At 47.9% G+C, this 19779-nt stretch overlaps 1 protein-coding gene across 1 annotated transcript; it reads right to left on the bottom strand.

The window, feature by feature from the left end:
- Positions 1–8852: 8852 nt before the first annotated feature.
- LOC149363138 (uncharacterized) lies at positions 8853–17512 on the bottom strand. Its single transcript, XM_089573369.1, has 2 exons — positions 17373–17512; positions 8853–11084 (listed from the first exon to the last, which is right to left on the bottom strand). Exons 1-2 carry the CDS (start codon positions 17429–17431, stop codon positions 8996–8998), a joined length of 2148 nt encoding a protein of 715 aa, XP_089429495.1. The 5' UTR covers positions 17432–17512; the 3' UTR covers positions 8853–8995.
- Positions 17513–19779: the final 2267 nt, after the last annotated feature.

The raw sequence follows: 19779 nt of genomic DNA, 5'->3' as shown, positions 1-19779 counted from the left end.
GTGCGGCCGGCGGTAGCTTTCTTTTCGGCTGCTGCTGGCCGCACTGCTGGCAGCCAGAAATCACGGAGTCTGCATCACGTCATGTCACGTCATGTTTCACGTCACTTAGTCCTCTGTCGTCATAGCCGAATCCCAAGTTTGAATCACAGCGGCGGGAAAAACCTTTTCAACTTCGAATCCAAATTTCTTAGAAATAAATGCATTTTTCGCTGCCGGCCAAGTGGCAACAAAGCCATGACATGCGGAACTATCGGATTTTGCTATAAAAAATATATTAATAGTGCTCTCCTCAGTGTCCCTTTAAGGCTCTAGCATGGTCATGCATCACTTAAAGGGGTTGTGAAAAGAAAATGAAGCTGCCCGATTTTAATTTTTACTGCTTCCATAAACATTCGACATGCTAATTCCGAAATATTTCGACTCAATATTGAGTCTGCATTTAATAAAGCCCGTTCGAAATCGCTGCCTTTTTGAGCTCATGAAACGACCATGCGCCGCCGTCGGCTGGCACACGCACTACTCGACTACGTCATTTTAAGATCTTCAGAAACGTAGAGATTTCAACTTTCGTTTGCCCTAAAATAATAGCTTTATGAGAAATTTAGAAAGTGAAAAAAGGTTTTCCAATTATTTGCACACGTAATTGCACTCTGTTAAACATCAATCACTGACCTGGGACCAGTTTCGGTTTCGGTTCTGCTTCTCCATCCTCCTTGGCTTCAGTATCAGCGGCTCGACATAGCCTTGCTTACGTGAACCTATCTAGGTGGTGTTCCTTGACAGCGGTGGTTTGAGTCAGAGAATCGAGCTGAGCAAGGCCAGCCCACCTCGACGACTCTCTCTTTACATGAACTCGATACGAACGAGTGAGCTATCGCGGCGCGCATCGGCTCCGCGCTTCTGTTCTTTGCTGCAGGAAAATATATTCCAGAAGCGTGAAGAGGGTTAGGCATAATTTGCAGATGGGGCTGCGAGTCAACCCACCCCTTGCGATAGAGATGAAGACTCGAGTCCACGACCGGGTTCGGGGGTTCACGGTCGGGGCTCCCGCAGGCAGAGGTGTCGCGGTCTCTCGGCATGACTGCTACTTGCCGGGCACGCGACGTGCCGTTGCGAGCGGCGTAACAACGACTGACAGCAGCTCGCCGCCTGCGCCCAACCGATGTCAATGACAGGCCGTACGCGGCGCGCTGACAAGGGGCAGAATGCGAGCGCGCAGAGCGCCAGCGTGATAATGACGTGGGGACGCGTTTCTCGGGGCCGGCCTGTCAGCCTGGATGCCGGCCGCCGGCGTCAGAAAAACACGCTAGTATTACTTTTTCACGCTCATAACAAGCACTGGAATAGATGAATGCCAAAAATGAATCATTTTCGAGGATCGTTGGCTGATGCCGAGTTGCTGGCAGTATTCAATTCGGCGATACAAGCAAATTTCATTCAATGACCGCTTTATTTACTGCCTGGTCGCCGCTCGCATAGCTGGCATTTGCTAGCTCCGCTGGCGTCGCGGAAATCGAGCATATCTTTATTTTATTATGGGACAGGTTCACAGTTAAAGGGGTGACGAGAGTAGTACCTTTTACAGCGCTGACCAGTTCCGAAGCTCCCTCAGCTGCGGTATCGATAGTATCGATGCAAAACCAGGTAGGCTTAGCGACGACCAGGGCCGCCGGCAAGCCTCGATCGCAGCTTCATCGCCCGGCGCGTCCGCAGGCGGCATCGTTGCCGAAAGCTCGGCATGCTGCCACTGCTCGAATATAACAGGCAGCCTTTCTGATAGCATGGCGCTGTTTTGTCTTTTCTGGTGCGAATGTGAAATACAGCGAGGCTGCAGGCCGGCCGGCAAACCTGGATCCCGTCCGCTGGCGTCATAAAAATGAGCTAAATATTTTTCTTCATGTAAATAATAAACTTTGGGAGCAAGAAGTGTGGAAAATAGATCATTTTTGAGGATCGTTGTACAATGCCGAGTTGCTGGTAGAAGCAGCAACTGTAATACGAGCAAAATTCTTGCCACAACCGCCGCTCAGCTGCCGCTGCCCGCGGCCGTTGCGGTCCGGCTTGCGCGCCTGGCGTCCGCTATATAGCTCCGCTGCCGAGCGCACCGCAACAATGACCATATGTTTTGTTGTGAGACGATGCTGTTGACAGTAAAGCGATGCCAAAAGCAGGCATTTTATCATAACCCAGGCTACTTCCGAAGCGCTGTCCACCGCGACTTCGGTGCAAAACAGGCCTAGCGACGACCAGGGCAGCCAGAGAGCAGTGCTGTTCGTCGTCCGGCGCGCCCGCGTCCAGCGCCGTTGCCGAAAGCGCGCTACGTGGGTAGGCATGCTTTGTGGCCGCCCGAGTACAGCCGGCAGTCTTTCTGATAACATCGCTATTTTGTCTTTTCTGGTGCGAACTTCAGTAGCCAAGCAGCGCGCAGGCGCTGGTGTGCGGTGGCAAAGTGTTACACCGGATGTGGGCCGGGCATGAGTCAAGTGGCGCAAAGATGCTTGCCGCTCCGTGTCCCTGCTTGCTGTAGGCGGCAGTTCGCAAGCGGCGACTGGTGCGGCGCGCCGTCCAAGTTTTCGCACATGTGTCAGCTTGAGAGCTAGCAGACTCCATTCTGAGCAGACGACGGTGCCACATTCGAGTCAATATGCGTGCTGTAACCTCGGTCAACTATGGCTAAACAGGCCTCGCTACGCCGCCATGTTGTGTTGACGACAGAAGCCTCTGATTGGCTTCTTAAAATGACCTTTTCTGTGAGTTGAGGGGGACGCGCGCTGGGAAACCGAAATTTAGTTTTTTTCGCTATTCAATCAACCCAGACGATGAAACGAACCAAAGTATACTATAGAATGAAGGGTCAGAATTCCAAATACACACGTCGTTCAAAATTTTCGGAAAACGTTTCACGACCCCTTTAAAAGAATTGTTTCACTCTCTTCCTGTTGGCTAGAATGAGTACTGGTTGGAAATTAATCTTTCCCACTGTGCACACAAGAACACATCCTCTTGAAATTGCCTAGAGGGAAAAAGGGTGCCTCTGACCATGCAGGCAGGATGCCATGAAGCTTGAACTTCATGGTCAGCTTCATTGTTTGGCTGAAAATTCCTATTCTAGTGCGAAATGAGATCTGTGCCAGAATGCAGCCTATAGCAACCCTGCTGGCGTAAATACTCCAGCATTGGCGAATGTTTTCAGTTTGGACAACAAGGCGAGTAGCAAAAGGTGCTCTCACGGTGCAGGAATTAAATCCTATATCTTTTTAAATTGTAGAATAGTAATATCTAATTAAATATACTTCATATTTACGTTAACAAAAGGTTATAGTGTTCTGCAGCAGAATTCGGTATAGAGTTAGCAGGCCGATTGTTAACCAAGGGTTATTTGAAAGGGAATATGTTTTACGACACTTAACAATTTTAGAGGAACTGCTTGGGCACTGGTATAGAGCAATGAAAACGTATCGAAAGCCAATTCTGCAGCTGTTACTGACATTAAATGCGACCAGTAAAGATTAGAAACATGTGAAATAAATTGATCTTTAATTGTTAACCACAGACCTCTAAAATAAATTTTAGTGATTGGGTAAGCTTTAGTGAAAGCGAAAGAAAACGGGATAGTGGTCCGCATGAGCGTCCGGGAGGGGGGGGGGGCAAGTTGCGTAAGCAAGCGAACGTGCGTATTTATTCCCCGTTTCCCTCCCGCTTCCTCTCTCCACATCCCGACACATGCGCCGACGCGCGGCAGCGGCGGCGGCGCAGAGACGGTCCTGCCGCCTGCTGGAGCGCGGCTGAAACGGTTGCTATGGCAACGGCGCTCCATCTGACCTCGGCCACCGCCGGGAGCTACGCGACGGCTCGAAACCTGGCGCAGCATTGCTTACGCAATAAAAATCATCGCTGGCAGTGTGGAAACAATACGTGAGAACTTGCTATTGACAAGCAGAACTACTCCTTATGCAACGACTAAAGCAGTTCCCGCCACTTTCTTGTCTCGTTAGGCGTGGACGTGCACTCCGACGTATGCAGCTTCACTTCTCGTGCCTTTACATTGGCCGGTTCGGCTTTGGCCAAGAACTACAGAAGAATGTCGAAGTGGCTTGCGGGCACTGTGACTGAACGAAGGAGCTGCTCTGTACGTCGCATAGATGCTAACGCCTGAAATCATCGCACTATGGCATTGGCATCAGAACGCTTATCACGTATACCTACATGGATAGCATCAGAAACGACTCCCAATTGAAGTACGGCGTGACTCTTGCTTCAACGTCAAGCAGCACACTTGGCGCCACTGCTGCGGTGATAATACCCAGACGACTGCAGGTTCGCGCAAGGAACAAAGAGAGACTGCCTGCGCGCTACACGTCGCACTAAGCTGCGGAACATGAAATGTTTGTCAAGGTGGCTTGCGTCAAGATCAGGCAAGATCGACATCACTGTCAGGTTGCTCGAGGTGATATAAGCTTAAGGCGCTGGTTATCGGCATGTTCTTTTGCGTCTGTGTTCCGGCAGCAGACGCAAACTATGCTGCCGGTTGAAAATCTTTTTTCTTTTTTTTAATATTGAGCGGTTTTCTTCCCGTAGCAGGTGGTTCCGGGCTGTTAAAGGTAGTGGCGAGATTGTGGTTATGACTCCGTCGTGACCAAAGTATAATCATTCTTTTTGTGCTTGATTCTTAACTATAGGTTCTCTTTCCACCTCCACGCTTTTTAAGCGACACGGGCCTCGCGTCCGTGATGTTGGCAAGTGTGCCTTGTCTTTTTTCGTCCGCCTCCTCCCATCATCATCATCCCCCATCGTGACCCTCTTTTTTCCCTTCTTCCCGTTCCCCAGTGCAGAGTAGCAGGCCAGATATTCATTTTTCCGGCCAACCTCTCTGCCTTTTCCGTCAACGAACCCTCTCTCTTCCCCTGCATATATTAGCTCTCCCCTTCCCACAGTGCAGTGCAGCAAACCAGCACCTTTCCCATGGACCTTTCCTGATCAACCGCCCTTCCGTCTTTTCTACTCCTCACTCTCTCTGCGCGGACTCTAAAACATACGGCAAAATCAGCAGAAGAGTTTGTTAAACTTTTTCAAGAGCGATTACTGTGGCACATACTGTCACCAACTACGAAGGCTAAGAAGCGGGCAGTGGCGCATTCCGCTGAGCTATCACCATACGTCATGTCGTCCGTAACATTCGGTACAGGCGCGGGCATTCCTCGTCCTGGCCCTGCATCTTGGACACCCTGCGTCAACCTTGGTTGTCAGGTGTGAGTTCGTGGTACTCGCCGCCCGGCTATACCCCGACCAGCCAGACCAGAACCAACCACACCGCTTCCCCCCCTCCCCCCCTTCCCTCAGCACAGACCTAAGAAGACGAAATAATTAGCTGCTGTTCAACTACCGCCGAACCTGGTTAGCGAGCGCGAGCTATGGCGCATCAGGCAACCATACACGTCTTGGCATCTGTAACGTTGAGTGCGCTCCGGACACTGGATAGGCAGCTCGCCCACCCTGCCACCCTGGCAGGTGGCATTTAATTATTGATCGCGAGAGTTTGCTCACCCAATGAACGCTGCTGCCTATTGCTGCAGTGCCGCGTGTCTTCCACTACGTTGTCAATGCCAACGCATGCAGCGTACGTCCGTCACTACCGCCACGTAGCTTAAAGCACGACTGGGGTGAACACTGTTTCAAGGAGCCAGTTATACGCCTTTCCTTTGCTTTCGAAGCTCCTGCTTCATCGGTTTCGAATACTTAAAGCGAGTCTAAGGTGTCGTCTGTCCAATGGGGTCAGTTATATGCGCCTTTCCGTTGCTTTGAAGCTCAAGGTCATTAGAAGGTGAAACGGGGTCACCGCAAAACTGGCTTCACCTAGCGTAGTGACGCCTTCGCTTCAAAACCGAAGGCGACGCTGCGGTGACAGTGACGCTACGACCCCACTGACACGAGAAACCGCACACACGTGAGCACACAGCCCCTCAAGCTCATGCTGTTCGGTGCGGTCCTGTGTCTCCGCCGTCGACGCCTGTCGACATGTGGCAAAGCAACGTAGAGGGCCAACGCTCCTCTGATCATCTCATGCACCATAGCGGAAAGCCATTCGCCTTCTCTTCTATCTCCCATCATCCTGCCCCGCCAGTCGTCATGCTTTGCATCTTATTATCTGCCGTTCCTTTGAATTTCTGATCGGGACGATCTCTCGGTGGTGACGCAGACGCCACGCGTGACGCAGACGCCACGCGTGACGCAGACGTCACGCGAGACGAGGTCAGATTTTCCTGCAACGACTATGACCACGCACAACAGCTTCGACGAAGCTCGTGATTAGTGTTGTTTAAGCGCCCTTCTCTCGAAAGTTCGCCGCCATTCTTAAATTAAGCGCAGCCGAAGGCCGCAAGTATTGCGACCGCGACGACCTTCGAGTGCACTTACTCCTATTACGCCTTCTGCTTGTGGGCACAAAAAAATCTGAATTCTGCACCAGCGTTCCTTTGTGTCCCCACATGTCAACCGTTGCCTGTCCTGACCGGCACATGGTATTGTTGATATTACTGCTAGGTTCTCAAGGATTAGGAACATTATTATTGCGCTTTGTAGGTGGCTCACCGTTAAAATATCGGTGATAAAGAGTTTAATCTAATCACCTTTAGGAATCGAAGAAAAGCCGTTACCTTTTCCTGCATGGCCAAAGTGTGAGGACGGCGTCGTGAATTTTAGTTGGAGGAAAATAACTTCAAGCATAATTATAATTATGCTTGTAGTCATTGCTTACAGTGACAGTCAAAAATCCAAGTGGATGAACATTGATCGGTAATGACGCAGTAATATATTACTGTCTCATTATCGATCAATGTTCACCCATGGCTGAGGCATTCACTTGGGTTTTTAAAGGGAACTTTAAAAATCATGTGTTATATATAAATTATTGTAACATTAAAAGAATGACAGCACTTCGTCGTATTCGCACTCACGCACGTGTGGAACGCTAGAAGGTCCAAATTTCTGCCACCTGGTTAAAGGCTAAACGAAAGGAAGAGAATGTGACTGAGAACGGAAGTTTGTAATTAGTACGTGAAATAAATTTGCCAGTTAGAATTTATGTCGCTATCTTTGTCAATGCTACAAACTGTAAAATAAACTATTCTAAGCAATTTCACATTCTCCAGTAGTTCAATCAACGCGCGACAGAAAAGACAAAGCGGAAGTGGACAACACAGCTCTTTCCACTTCCCGTTTGTACTGCGCGTGTAGCGCTGTAGTTGAAATGAAGGGAATGCACAAACTCTCCCGCCTAGCGCTTCGATATTTGCTGAAAACACAAAAATTCGGACTCCACTTACCACTACTTAAAATAACTAATCATCCAAAATGATTATGAACAAGAAATTCAATGGAACTTGCTGATGCTTATACGCAGTAGACAGTGTATGGCGGAAAGACCATGTCGGCTAGATTTCAACGTACTTACAAATGACCACGGTGTGTAAAAAGCTGCAGTTGCCGTTAACTTCAGCGATCTATCAAAGGCATCAAAGCACATCACTTCCCTTACTGTAAGCTGCTCTTTGCATACCATTGTATTGCAAGAAATCCAGCCGTTGACGTCAATCCTCATACAAGATATCTGTTGTCATGACACCAAGAAAAATCAATCAGGCGTTTTAATACAGCTGTGCCAAGAAACGTCTTCATGATCTTAGTATATCTGCGGCGCAGTAAATACGCAATCAAGGAAAGAATATGCATTACACACTTTCTTGCTAGTATTGCTTGTGAGGAATGAAAATCAAAATGTGACATTTATTCCTTGCAGTATGAAATGAATTAAGCGGGGCGTCAGCGTTAGCGCACAAAAGGAGGCGTTCTGCCACTTTTTACTACAGTGACCGCCCAATAAATGTGCCCAGGGACAGAAGAAATGCAGATCACCCTGAAATATTCATTTTATAGCATTATAATAGTGCTGTTAATGAAGGATGCCTTCTAATTCTGAGACCTACCTTTGAGTGCGCAGGCGCCATCTTATTTAGGCGGTTCTGCAGCGTAAAGACTGAGCTCCATGTACGCGAAAAAGTAAGCGACGCGACGAGGCGGCGCGGCGACGACGGCTGGCTGTCGCTCCTTCGCCCACCGGCCAAGCTCCATGCATAGCGACACGACAACGCGAACGCGAAATGGAGACGACGATCAGTGTTGCTGGCATAATACATCGCAAAGCTGTTTGCGTTATAACAAGTCACATTATTTGCAAGGATTAAAATTTTGGGCAGAAAAATGTCAAATAAAACGTGTTTACAGCTTTGTCATTGTATGTCATTGCATGTCATTTTATGTTATTGTCACGGGCGCCGCCATGTTGCCTGAGCGTGGGGCGCACACCTGTTTGAACCTCGCGCGCTTTCTGACCTCAAACGACGCATACTCGCTAAGCCTAGCAGCACAGTAAACACAAGCAATCTGAAAATCCGGGGTGTTTTATCGCTAAAATTTTGTGGTTGACGCAAGTTCAGAGAAAGCTAAAGCTTCGTGAGCATTTAGTTCGCCGTGAACGTGGGGCACAGCGTAGCGACAACGACGAATCGGTGGTGAAGCAAGATTCCAGGCCAGAGCCAGCGCCATCTTTGCCAGAGCCGGCAAGAGGCTCGGTAGTGACGTACGCTGCCAGATTAGCTGCTATTGGCTAATCGCGTTGGCAACTTCCGGGCGACGAGCGAAATTTTCTGTGAGTGCAGATCCGAGCGACAGGACAAGCGACACGGGTATTTCGCTTCGCGCGACGGTGTCGCTTGCCGCTGTCGCGTTCGCGTGAGTTTTCGCGTACATGGAGTTCAGCCTTAAATAAGCAGACAGAAGTGACAAACACAATGAAGTTCAAAGGTACCGTGAAATTTTTTCCTTTATTTAATCCCATCACATGGAGGTGGCCAATCGATGCTACAGACAATCACTGACAAAACCGTAATTGGCTATTCTCATTTAATTATCCTCTCTCTTCTGATTGGCTGCCTTCTTCTTACTGGCTGCCCTCTTCCGACTGGCTTTCTTCTGACTGGCTTTCGTCTTCCGACTGGCTGTCTTCTTCCGACTGGCTGCCTTCCTCCGATTGGCTGTCTTCTTCTGATTGGCTATCTTCTTCCGAATGGCTGACTTCATCCGACTGTCTGTCTTCTTCTGACTGGCTGTCTTCTTTCGACTGGCTGTCTTCTTCTGACGGGCTGTCTTCTTCTGACTGGCTGTCTTCGTTCGACTGGCTGCCTTCTTCTGACTGGCTGTCTTCTTCCGACTGGCTGTCTTCTTCTGACGGGCTGCCTTCTTCTGACTGGCTGTCTTCTTTCGACTGGCTGTTTTCTTCTGACTGGCTGTCTTCTTCTGACGGACTGTCTTCTTCTGACTGGCTGTCTCCCGCTGACTGGCTGTCTGCTTCTGACTGGCTGTCTTCATCCGATTGGCTGTCTTCTTCCGACTGGCCGTCTTCTTCCGAATTGCTGCCTTCTTCCGATCGGCTACCTTCTTCCGATTGGCTGTCTTCTGACTGGCTGTCTTCTTCTGATGGACTGTCTTCTGACTGGCTGTCTCCCGCTGACTGGCTGTCTTCTTCCGATCGGCTACCTTCTTCCGATTGGCTGTCTTCTTCTGACTGGCTGTCTTCTTCCGACTGGCTGTCTTCTTCCGACTGGCTACCTTCCTCCAGCCGGCTGTCTTCCTCCGATTGGCTGTCTTCTTCTGACTGACTGCCTTCCTTCGACTGGCTGTCTTCCTCCGACTGACTGTCTTCTTCTGACTGGCTGTCTTCTTCCGAATTGCTGCCTTCTTCCGATCGGCTACCTTCTTCCGATTGGCTGTCTTCTTCCGACTGGCTGTCTTCTTCCGACTGGCTACCTTCCTCCGGCCGGCTGCCTTCCTCCGATTGGCTGTCTTCTTCTGACTGACTGCCTTCCTTCGACTGGCTGTCTTCCTCCGACTGACTGTCTTCTTCTGACTGGCTGTCTTCTTCCGAATTGCTGCCTTCTTCCGATCGGCTACCTTCTTCTGATTGGCTGTCTTCTTCTGACGGGTTGTCTTCTTCCGACTGGCTACCTTCCTCCGGCCGGCTGTCTTCCTCCGATTGGCTGTCTTCTTCTGACTGACTGCCTTCCTTCGACTGGCTGTCTTCCTCCGACTGACTGTCTTCTTCTGACTGGCTGTCTTCTTCCGAATTGCTGCCTTCTTCCGATCGGCTACCTTCTTCCGATTGGCTGTCTTCTTCTGACTGGCTATCTTCTTCCGACTGGCTTTCTTCTTCCGACTGGCTACCTTCCTCCGGCCGGCTGTCTTCCTCCGAATGGCTGTCTTCTTCTGACGGACTGTCTCCTTTTGACTGGCTGTCTTCCGCTGACTGGCTGTCTTCTTCTGACTGGCTGTCTTCTTCTGACGGACTGTCTTCTTTTGACGGACTGTCTTCCGCTGACTGGCTGTCTTCTTCTGACTGGCTGTCTTCTTCTGACGGACTGTCTTCTTCTGACGGACTGTCTTCCGCTGACTGGCTGTCTTCTTCTGACTGGCTGTCTTCTTCTGACGGACTGTCTTCTTCTGACGGACTGTCTTCTTCTGACGGACTGTCATCCGCTGACTGGCTGTCTTCTTCTGACTCGCTGTCTTCTTCTGACGGGCTGTCTTCTTTTGACGGACTGTCTTCTTCTGACTGGCTGTCTTCCGCAGACTGGCTGCCTTCTTCTGACTGGCTGTCTTCTTCTGACGGGCTGCCTTCTTCTGAAGGACTGTCTTCTTCTGACTGGCTGTCTTCCGCTGACCGGGTGTCTTCTTCCGACTGGCTGTCTTCTGACTGGCTGCCTTCCGCCGGCTGGCTGTCCTCCTCCGATTGGCTGCCTTCTTCTGACTGACTGCCTTCCACCGACTGGCTGTCTTCCTCCGACTGGCTGTCTTCCTCCGATTGGCTGTCTTCTTCCGACTCACTGCCTTCTTTTGACTGGCTGCCTTCGTATGAATCGTTTTCGTAGCTCTCATCTCTTTCAGTAAGAGTTGGATGAACATCTATTGCTTGCAGCTTACCGGCACCAGCTTCATTATGTGTTATAGACGTAATAGGCGCTGCGCAGGTAATGCTATGGAGAAGAAGGCCGAGAGGATATTATTAAATCTACTACAGGAGCCTCAGAATACACATGTACTCTTCAAGAACTCACTGACAGACATTGGTTGAATTTTGGTCTCTTGGAAATTTTGTATGGAGATTTTTTAAGCAGGACTGAACGTTTGTCACTTTATCTTGATTGCCCTTGCTTATAATGCACTTAATTTTGCTGAAGGTGGTGCAGTTGTAATTTTAAACTGTCTCTCACACAACCATGAAAGGAAGTTTTTCTTCAAATATAATGTGGATTTTATAACCCAAGTTGCCCTACAGTCCCTCTGTTTATAACAGTCAATGTTTAGTATTGTCCTGGCATATACGCCGAGAAGAAAATAAGAGGCAGATCACTTCATGAGCAGTGTTTTAAGGGAAATTTACAGTGTAATCGTGGCCGTTGAAACTAGTAGCTGGCCTTGCAAGCTACTAAACGGGACATACAAACCGTAGCAGAACACATACACACGCTGCAGAAGAAGGTCGTATACAGGGTCTGCTCTGAAAGTAGTAGGACTGGATTTTTCCTGGGTGAACGGTCAGACGAGAGGTGGTCTGCGCGTGCAGGATCGTTGAAGGGGGATATTGGGAATGCTGGGGAAAATCGGTAGTCGGCTCTCGGCCGTTGAAGAGAGGAGGTCGCTTGTACTGTGAACCCCTGTCGAAACGCCTCGTCACGCAGAATCATCGAGCGTGTACTGGATCAGCGATACGCGATCAAATTTTCAGTAAATCTTGGTAAAACGGGCAAAGAGACTCACAACATGATTAAGGAGACCTACGGTGACGCTTCCATGGGTAGATCAGGTGTTTTTTGAGTGGCACAAGCTGTTCCGAGAAGGTAAGGAAAGAGTGGAGGAAGACGACCGCTCCAGACGCCCTTCGACCAGCAAGACCAACGAAAATGTGTAGCGAGTGAAACATTTACTTAACAGTGATTGTAGAATGAGTATCAGAGTGATTGCTGATGATTTGGGCGTTCCTCAAACCAAAGTTTTTGAGATCGTGACAGAAAACTGTCACGATGGGTGTACACGTTGCTTTCACCCTTGTTCCGCTGTGTGGCGCTTTTTTTCGACAATGTATTTCTCGTGGTAGCTTTGCAAACCTTCGAACACACTCCTCAGAGCTTGATGGTTGCTAATAGAGCCCATAAAATGTGAGCGAAGCAGCACGACAATAAATTTCTGAGGATAGCAGTACTTTATTGAATTTTCTGCATCCGAAAATTTAGCCGCCGCGGTGGCTCAGTGGTTATGGTGCTCGGCTGCTGACCCGAAAGAAGCGGGTTCGATCCCGGCCGCGGCGGTTGAATTTCTTTGGAGGAGAAATTCCAGAGGCCCGTGTACTGTGCGATGTCAGTGCACGTTAAAGCACCCCAGGTGGTCGAAATTTCTGGAGCCCTCCACTACGGCGTCTCTCATAGCCTTAGTCGCTTTGGGACGTTAAACCCCGTAAACTAAGCCAAACCAAACCGAAAATTTAATATGTCGCAGCGAGGAGCGATGCAGTGCTTATCGACGTTACAGGGGATAAAAATTCAGTCGGATGGGTTGATAGCTGCTTCTGACGGCCTTGCTGTTCTGAAGTTCACTTCTTCAGGTCTTTAGAACTCGTCAGAACTGATTTTCATGCATAAAAAAGCTACAAGTGGGTATCTACTAGCAGCCTACTGTACAAAGTGAAACTTTTCTCGGCGACCTTACCGATGTGATAATAATAAAAAAAAACACTGCTAAAAACAGCGCAAAAGTTGCAAGTTAGTGCTCGTCCTATGGCTTCTTCGTTTGTCCCGCATACTTTAATGCTGTTTCTTATTAAAATAAAAGAGAACCAAGTTTCCTAGCTCTCTACCTTGCCACATAGGAACGCATTTGATTTCGCAAAGTTCCTTTTTCGTGCGAGTGACTTCAATTAACCAGTCAAAATTAACATATCAAGCCAAATTCCTTTAAATGACACGCGATGAGTGGCATCGCCTGGACTGTCTTAATAGAGCAGCAAGGAGTATTTTTACGGGTCTTACCAAATTACCCCCACCAGGTGTTACTTAGTTACACAGGGAATGCTATTGTCCGCATGTATTTTAGACCATTTATTTATTCCGAAAAAGCGTGCTGTCGCACAAAATAAAGGAATAAAAATAGTTTAATCTAATGTACGTCTCTGTTCTTACAAGCAACCTTTTTCCACAGTGCGTCGCGCCGATAGATGGCGCTTCTGCGCTCGCCGCGGTAGCGGAGGCGAGAGGACATCACGGCACCCTACGCCGCGGAGTTTGTCGCCGCTGGCGCTCAGATTACGTGCCGCCGGGCGCTCGCCCTGGTCCGCATATGACCCCGACGGCGCGTGGAAGATGGGTGAGGAGGAATATAACTAGCTCTACGTGGGATGAGGCGGAGAGCATTCACAGCAAAGGCGAAGTGCTTCTCCATCTGCGCTGCGCGAGGCGGTGGAGGTCGAGTCGCCGTGCGGATTAGAAAAAGCGCGTGAGAGCTTCGGGTAAAAGAGTGAATCTACTCGGCTCTGGTGAGGGTGCTGCACAGCAGTGGTTCATACCGATGGACCAACAGACGGTGCTCGCTCGTGCCGTTCTGCGAGTCCCTTGCTCCTTTCGCACTTTATGCGCCTAGAGTATACATTAGGCTATTTTCGTATCCCGTGACAAAAGAGGAGGCTGCTGGAGGGTGGAGGTGGGGGATGAAGCTTTTGATTGTGGAGATGGGTAGAGACTCGTAGGAGGGAGGTGCATTTTACCTGCGGGTACCTGGATGTTTACCCACCAGGCAGGATGCTCCCTCCCAGCTTCACACACGTACGCGGATATTTTTCGGCAGATGGGCTGTACTGCTAACGCAGTGAAACAAACAAATAAACCCACGGCTCCCAGGGCCGCGACACGCAGCCTTCTATATTTGAAACGTGAACTGCTAGGCTATGTGGGAATATGGGTGAAACTCGCAATTCGGCAGCTGTGAGCCTTTCATGCTGAAAAGAACGAAACTGATCACTTGACATACTGCGCACCTTGCTTGCTCATCGATTAATACTTGAAAAAGCTAGCTCCAGAAGAGGGTTTGGTTTAGTTTGGTTTATTGGGGTTTAACGTCCCAAAGCAACTTAGGCTATGAGGGACGCCGTGGTGAAGGGCTCCGGAAATTTCGACCACCTGGGGATCTTTAGCATGCACTGACATCGCACAGCACACGGGCCTCTAGAATTCCGCCTTCATCGAAATTAAATAAGAGGGGTTTTAGACGGATGTTGGCGCTGTAGCAACATTAGTAATGCTTTGAAAGCTGCATTAAATGATGTCCCTGGTAACTAAGCGAGAACTTTACTTGACCGTTTCACTGAGACTTTTTTTTTCTGTTGCGAAAGCAACACTACGCGAGTCGCCGAGCCATTTCGCCGAGCTGACGAAAGGCCATGCTGCGCATGCGCTAGGAGCAGTGACGTCACACGGCGCACAGCCGGCGCGCCGCCTCCGTCGCTGCGCGGCTGACTCAGAGGTGCCGCCGTCGCGCTCGCCAGTTGCGCAGTAGCAGCGCAAAGCTAGCGTGCCGGGGCCGCCGCCGCTGCCGCGCGCTCTCCATCGCCTCACTGTCTCTCTCCTCATTGGTTTCGCAATCCTCTAGGATTAACCAAAGCGAAACCACTGCCAATTTTTCAGTTTTCACTCTCTTATGGGCATTACAGTTTGTAGATATGTAGCGCAGTTTCTTTTCAAATGATACTTTGATGGTCAGGACATTTCTGTGAAGCAACTGAAGCATAACTGCTTACTATGCTAGGAGGTCGCTACACTCCTCCCCCCCTCTTTCTCCCCTCCTTTTGCAAGCAGAATGGCATGGCAGTGACCTGGTAAATTTTCCTGTGCTCCTGTTAACTAGCGCAATCAGTTGATGACGTGTGTTGGAATAGTAAAGCTAGGGGCTCGTAAAAAATCACGCTGAAAAGCCCTCGATATTGCCGAATTTGAAGCGTCACCTATCGGCAGAAGGTTGCATCTGCAGTGCAGCTGAGCTGGCTAGAAAAGCCAATAAAATAGTTTCTTGCTGATACTTTAAAATGAGAAACGTTTAAGGGTAGTTATGGGAGAAATAAGTGTGATAGGATAAAAATATACGATTATATTCAACGACCATTTCAATTAAAGTCAATTCGAAGTGGAGGGAAATAAAGGGGATAAGATGGTAACGAGTCATAGAACACACTTGGTCCTGGGATTGAGCTGAGCGTTACTCTGTGCTCGTTCTTTGATGTGCACTGAAAATACTGCGCATTTACCAATTTTCTATAATGGAAGTCTGGTAAGTTATATGCCTTGTCTGAATATCAAGCGCACTAGAAGCGGCAGCAGGTTATAACTACCAAAAAGGGAGGTTAGTTTAAGTTTTGGCATAATTAAACAAACTAGCTGAGCAGCATTAATATCATCTTGATCAAAATTTTGGTTGGCGTGGTCGGGGCCTCCCATGACATGCAGAATAGGGTGAATGGGAATCACTCCGAACAGACTGAAAGAATAGTACTTAGCAAGCATTAGTTAGCCTGGCTTACTTGGAGGGAGCAAATCTGCACTGGATTACTGTATGCTTTGTAATTATTGTCTCAGATTCGGTCTCGTTCGTTCTTAACTGTAGCAGTTAGAAGCGTCCACTTGTGATATCGCTCGCTATGCCCTTCACTAGCTATGCAGTTTCTTTCTCGGGGCAATAGGTTTAAATTACAGGTGCTAGCAACTTTTCACTGCTTAGCAAGACAGGTTTGAATCTTCGCAGAAAGCGTGTTGCAGGTCAAGGAGAGTGATCCCTTTAGAACAACACGCTAGGTGAAGGGCTGTCGAAAGTGGTGCCACGCCTTTATTTTATTTATTTATTTATACATACTGCAGCCCTTTATGGGGCTATTGCAGATGTGGGTTAAACAAATCTACATCAAACTTGATACAACGTTATAAAAAATGGAAACAAAAATTGACAAGTAACAAGGCAATAAAGCAACATAGTGATGCAGTACCAAAAAATCTTCATGTTGTCCAAAAACTGACGTGTCTCTTCATGGCGAGCTTTTTAAACATTTGTACTGACTTTTACGTGCAATCTGAGCGCCTCATATTCACATATATGTTTTTGAAAATGCGTTTTTCTTCTTATTCGCAACATTTTTATAAGCGCTAGCATATGTGATGTGCTCCCGTGATCGCCAGCTTCTGCCAGATTGAGTCCGCTGCAAGATGAAGATCTGTTTTGCGGTCTCCAACCAGCCCTTTCCATGGAAGCCACGGTCGCTCTATCCTAAGCAAATTTCTTTATCTTTCCAGCTTAGTGCCGCCTTCCACCACTGCCCACGCTTCATTTTACTTGCCAAGTACTATGTTACCCACAAGGATGCACGCTGCTTAGTCCTCCCATTAAATGTCTTATTTAGGTCCCTTCCGTCCTCGAGATTTTAACTGGCATATCATTATTTCACTTTTGTCCTCAAATCTGCAAGATTACCTTTGTACCCCTAAAGTTATCCTTATCTTTCCCAGCTCTCCATAGCTTGCTGCGCTGTCGTTATCGTTAGCGACCAAGCTTCGAGTCCTTAGGGGAAGACTCGCCGGGGAATGCCGTGTTATTTAAAGGGAGCTAACAAGTACAGTCTTTGCCAAAAGTAACCAGGCTGCATGGTTTGCTTCTCATTCGTACAGTAGAGCCCTCACACCTTCCTGAAAGTTCAAAAAGTTCTTTGAAGGTGAGGACAGGGGTTCTCCTTACCATACAGTGATTTAGAGCTTGAGGGCTGGCATAATAGCTTTAATATACGACTGAGAAGCAAACCGTGCAGCCTGGTTACTTTTAGCAAAGACTTTACAATCGCCTACTTTGGACTTCACGGTCGTACTGTGACTGAATCCGTGGTTTAAATATGTTATTCGTTGACGATAATTAGAGCACGTGCAGTGAGTGTACTCCTGTTTACTTAGCATTTGTATGACACTTTCCGGTCTGTTCTTGTAGATTAAAAATAAAGGCTGCATATTACAGTCGAGCAAACGAGGTCTTTATGAATTACTAGGTGCCTCCTTTGGCTGAGACTCTCAGAAAGTAATTGGTCAAAATGACAATCATCTCTTACACCGCTAACATACGAAATAAAATCTCATTAACCCCAAGGGAGCGATCTTGTAGGCCCGATTACATCCGATTTAAATGCACCGAAAGATCCCTCGAGAGAACCTCAGAAGAAGAAGCGTAAAGCGAAACTCCTTCCGCACCTTATACAAACCGCGGCAGTAAGCAATCCCAGCAGTGGACGAAAGTTGGCCATCTTCATTCTTGGATCTTCAAGCCTGCTGTCCAAGAAGATGATGTCTCTGGTGGCCGTCTGGCTGCCGTCGATCAAATGGTGAGCTTTTCATGCGTTGCAAGGGAAAGAAACTAACAAGAAACATGTTCTCCTCAAATGCAAAGTCCTTGCAGAAGGTCCGCAAAGCAACCTTTCGACTCCTTCCTGTGATCGTTCACCTTATGGCGAGCCACGGTTCGTGTTCTACGTCACACGCAGCAGGCGCATTGCCTTATGAAGCTGGGGTCAGTCTATTTTCATAGGACTAGGCTGACCGCTAAATATGATGGTAGGACGTCGTCTTGACCTAATGCAAGGATCTGCAGGAGCAAAGCCCTCCGGAACAGGGGACAGAGAAAAGACCAGCATGACTTTCCAACGCGATTCCGAAAGAAAAAGCTGTTAGTGGTTGAGGGTGCAAGTTTAGCCTAATGTGAGCGTGTTGCTCCAGAGGTATTATTTTCTTCACACTTATTTCGCTGTTTATTGTACGCGGAATATAACGAGCAAAAGCCGCCTAATGCATATCCAATACAAATGCTACTTGGGCTCAAATCACACAAGTAGCGTAAACAGCCTGTATATTTAAACAAGCAGTTACCTATTCTCCGCGTTACACGCTCCACAAAAGTACTCTTACTACTAATTATGTCTGCTAAGCTACAGTTAACACGAGTTCTTTTTCTAATCCACACCAAAGCATTTGTCTTCATGCTATCTGTATCATTGTCGCTTTGTTTCCTCGCTTCGTTTTATCATTTTAATTTGAAGTGTTTTTGTGAGCCTCCATAGTGACAACTGGCTAGGCGCAACTGTTACACCTTTCTGTTTGAGCGGTACTGAAAAATTACCATCGATAACCGGAGAGACCCTGTGAAGGAAGCCAATTCAAGTGTCACATGGACATTGAGGGCAAATGGAAGTTGGACTTTATCAATGGGGTACTGCATTCAAATTATAAACAGACCACTCGCACTGAAAAAGGATATCCTATTAGCTATGAAAAATCAAGAAACGAACTACAGGTGCCGCCGTCGCCGGTCGATTTCGGAAGTCAAATGCATGCGTCGACATAAATTTGGGGCGCGGATTTCGGAGGCTATGATGTACCGACATTCACTTCAAAATGGTGGCAACCCGTTCTTTTTGTTAAGGACGTCGTAGGTTTGAATTGACTGGTGGGAACATCTTTAAATCAAATTTTGTTCCCGATAAATGCATCTTTTATTGTGGGGAAGACGTCGACGGAGGCAGAAAGAGGAAGATAATCCACTTTTACCGACGACAATAACTGTACTGAGTATTTCTGAGCGCCCTTGTAAATTGAAACTGATTCGTTGTAGAAAGAATTGCTGCGGGAACAATTTCTTCAGTGTTACGTTTACTGCGAGATTCCCACACATGCTTAAACACAGCGCAACGAACAAAGGACAAGCGAGTAAAAGGGAAAGCGCTGCCACACATGCCCTGAAAAGAAAGGGCTACAAAATTAATAATTTTCGCAACATGGCCTCATGCTTTTACCTTTCTACGGCTGCCAACACTCACTAAGTGGCTGCAACTGCGGTGCATCCCTATAAACTCAAACGGTGAGTCATCAGCTGTACCGCGACCACAGTTTTGTGCTCTTCCGAAATTTTGAGTGGTCTCCTCAGAGCACAAGGAAAAAACGCGGAGAATGATATACGTCAAGAAATTTCGCCATTTGGGTGTATTTTTTTTGCCATTCACAGTTTTCAACTGAAATGTTTTGCCTTAAAATTTAAAGCACCAACGGCTGACCAAGACGTGTCGTGGGATTAAGCTGTGAATCAAAAGAGCGTACTTCATGTTAAAATAACTGAGCACTGTAATATCGAAGAAATGAAGGCTTCCAATTTGAATTTCGCGTTGAAAATTGCATAAACCGAGCTAAATGGTTAATCTGCGGTGAAACTTTGCATTATCGGTGTATCCCCCTACGTGACCACATGTCGGTAAAACCTGACCTATGTTGTTAGGTGCACTTTTTGTTCCCTTCATGAGTATATTCACAATATTTTATTCTGGTCTGCGCTCTCCTTATGTGGCCTCCAAGGAAAAGCGACGCCCCTTTCGCATCGCTGTTTAGGAGCCTTGAGTCTAGGTAACGCCCCAGCGCTTTTCCACTTGTTAGTTAAAGCGGTAGCCCCGGTCCCCTTAGGGTGTCGCCAAGGGGGCATGTGCCGTTGTGTCGTGACAACGTTTGGAGTGGAAACTTATGTGGACGCTTAACAATCAATCAATCAATCAATCAATCAATCAATCAATCAATCAATCAATCAATCAATCAATCAATCAATCAATCAATCAATCAA

This window comes from Amblyomma mixtum, chromosome 2 (assembly GCF_055824585.1).
Source record: "Amblyomma mixtum isolate Tamu chromosome 2, ASM5582458v1, whole genome shotgun sequence".
Classification (NCBI taxonomy): domain Eukaryota; kingdom Metazoa; phylum Arthropoda; class Arachnida; order Ixodida; family Ixodidae; genus Amblyomma; species Amblyomma mixtum.
This window is presented reverse-complemented; position numbering and strand designations above follow the sequence as displayed.

Coding starts and splice junctions, on each gene's coding strand:
- LOC149363138 (XM_089573369.1), bottom strand. CDS start 17,431: ATGAAGATGGCCAACTTTCGTCCACTGCTGGGATTGCTTACTGCCGCG. Junction 11,085..17,372: donor ACTGCCGCGGTTTGTATAAG/GTGCGGAAGGAG, acceptor TCTTCTCCATAG/CATTACCTGCGCAGCGCCTA.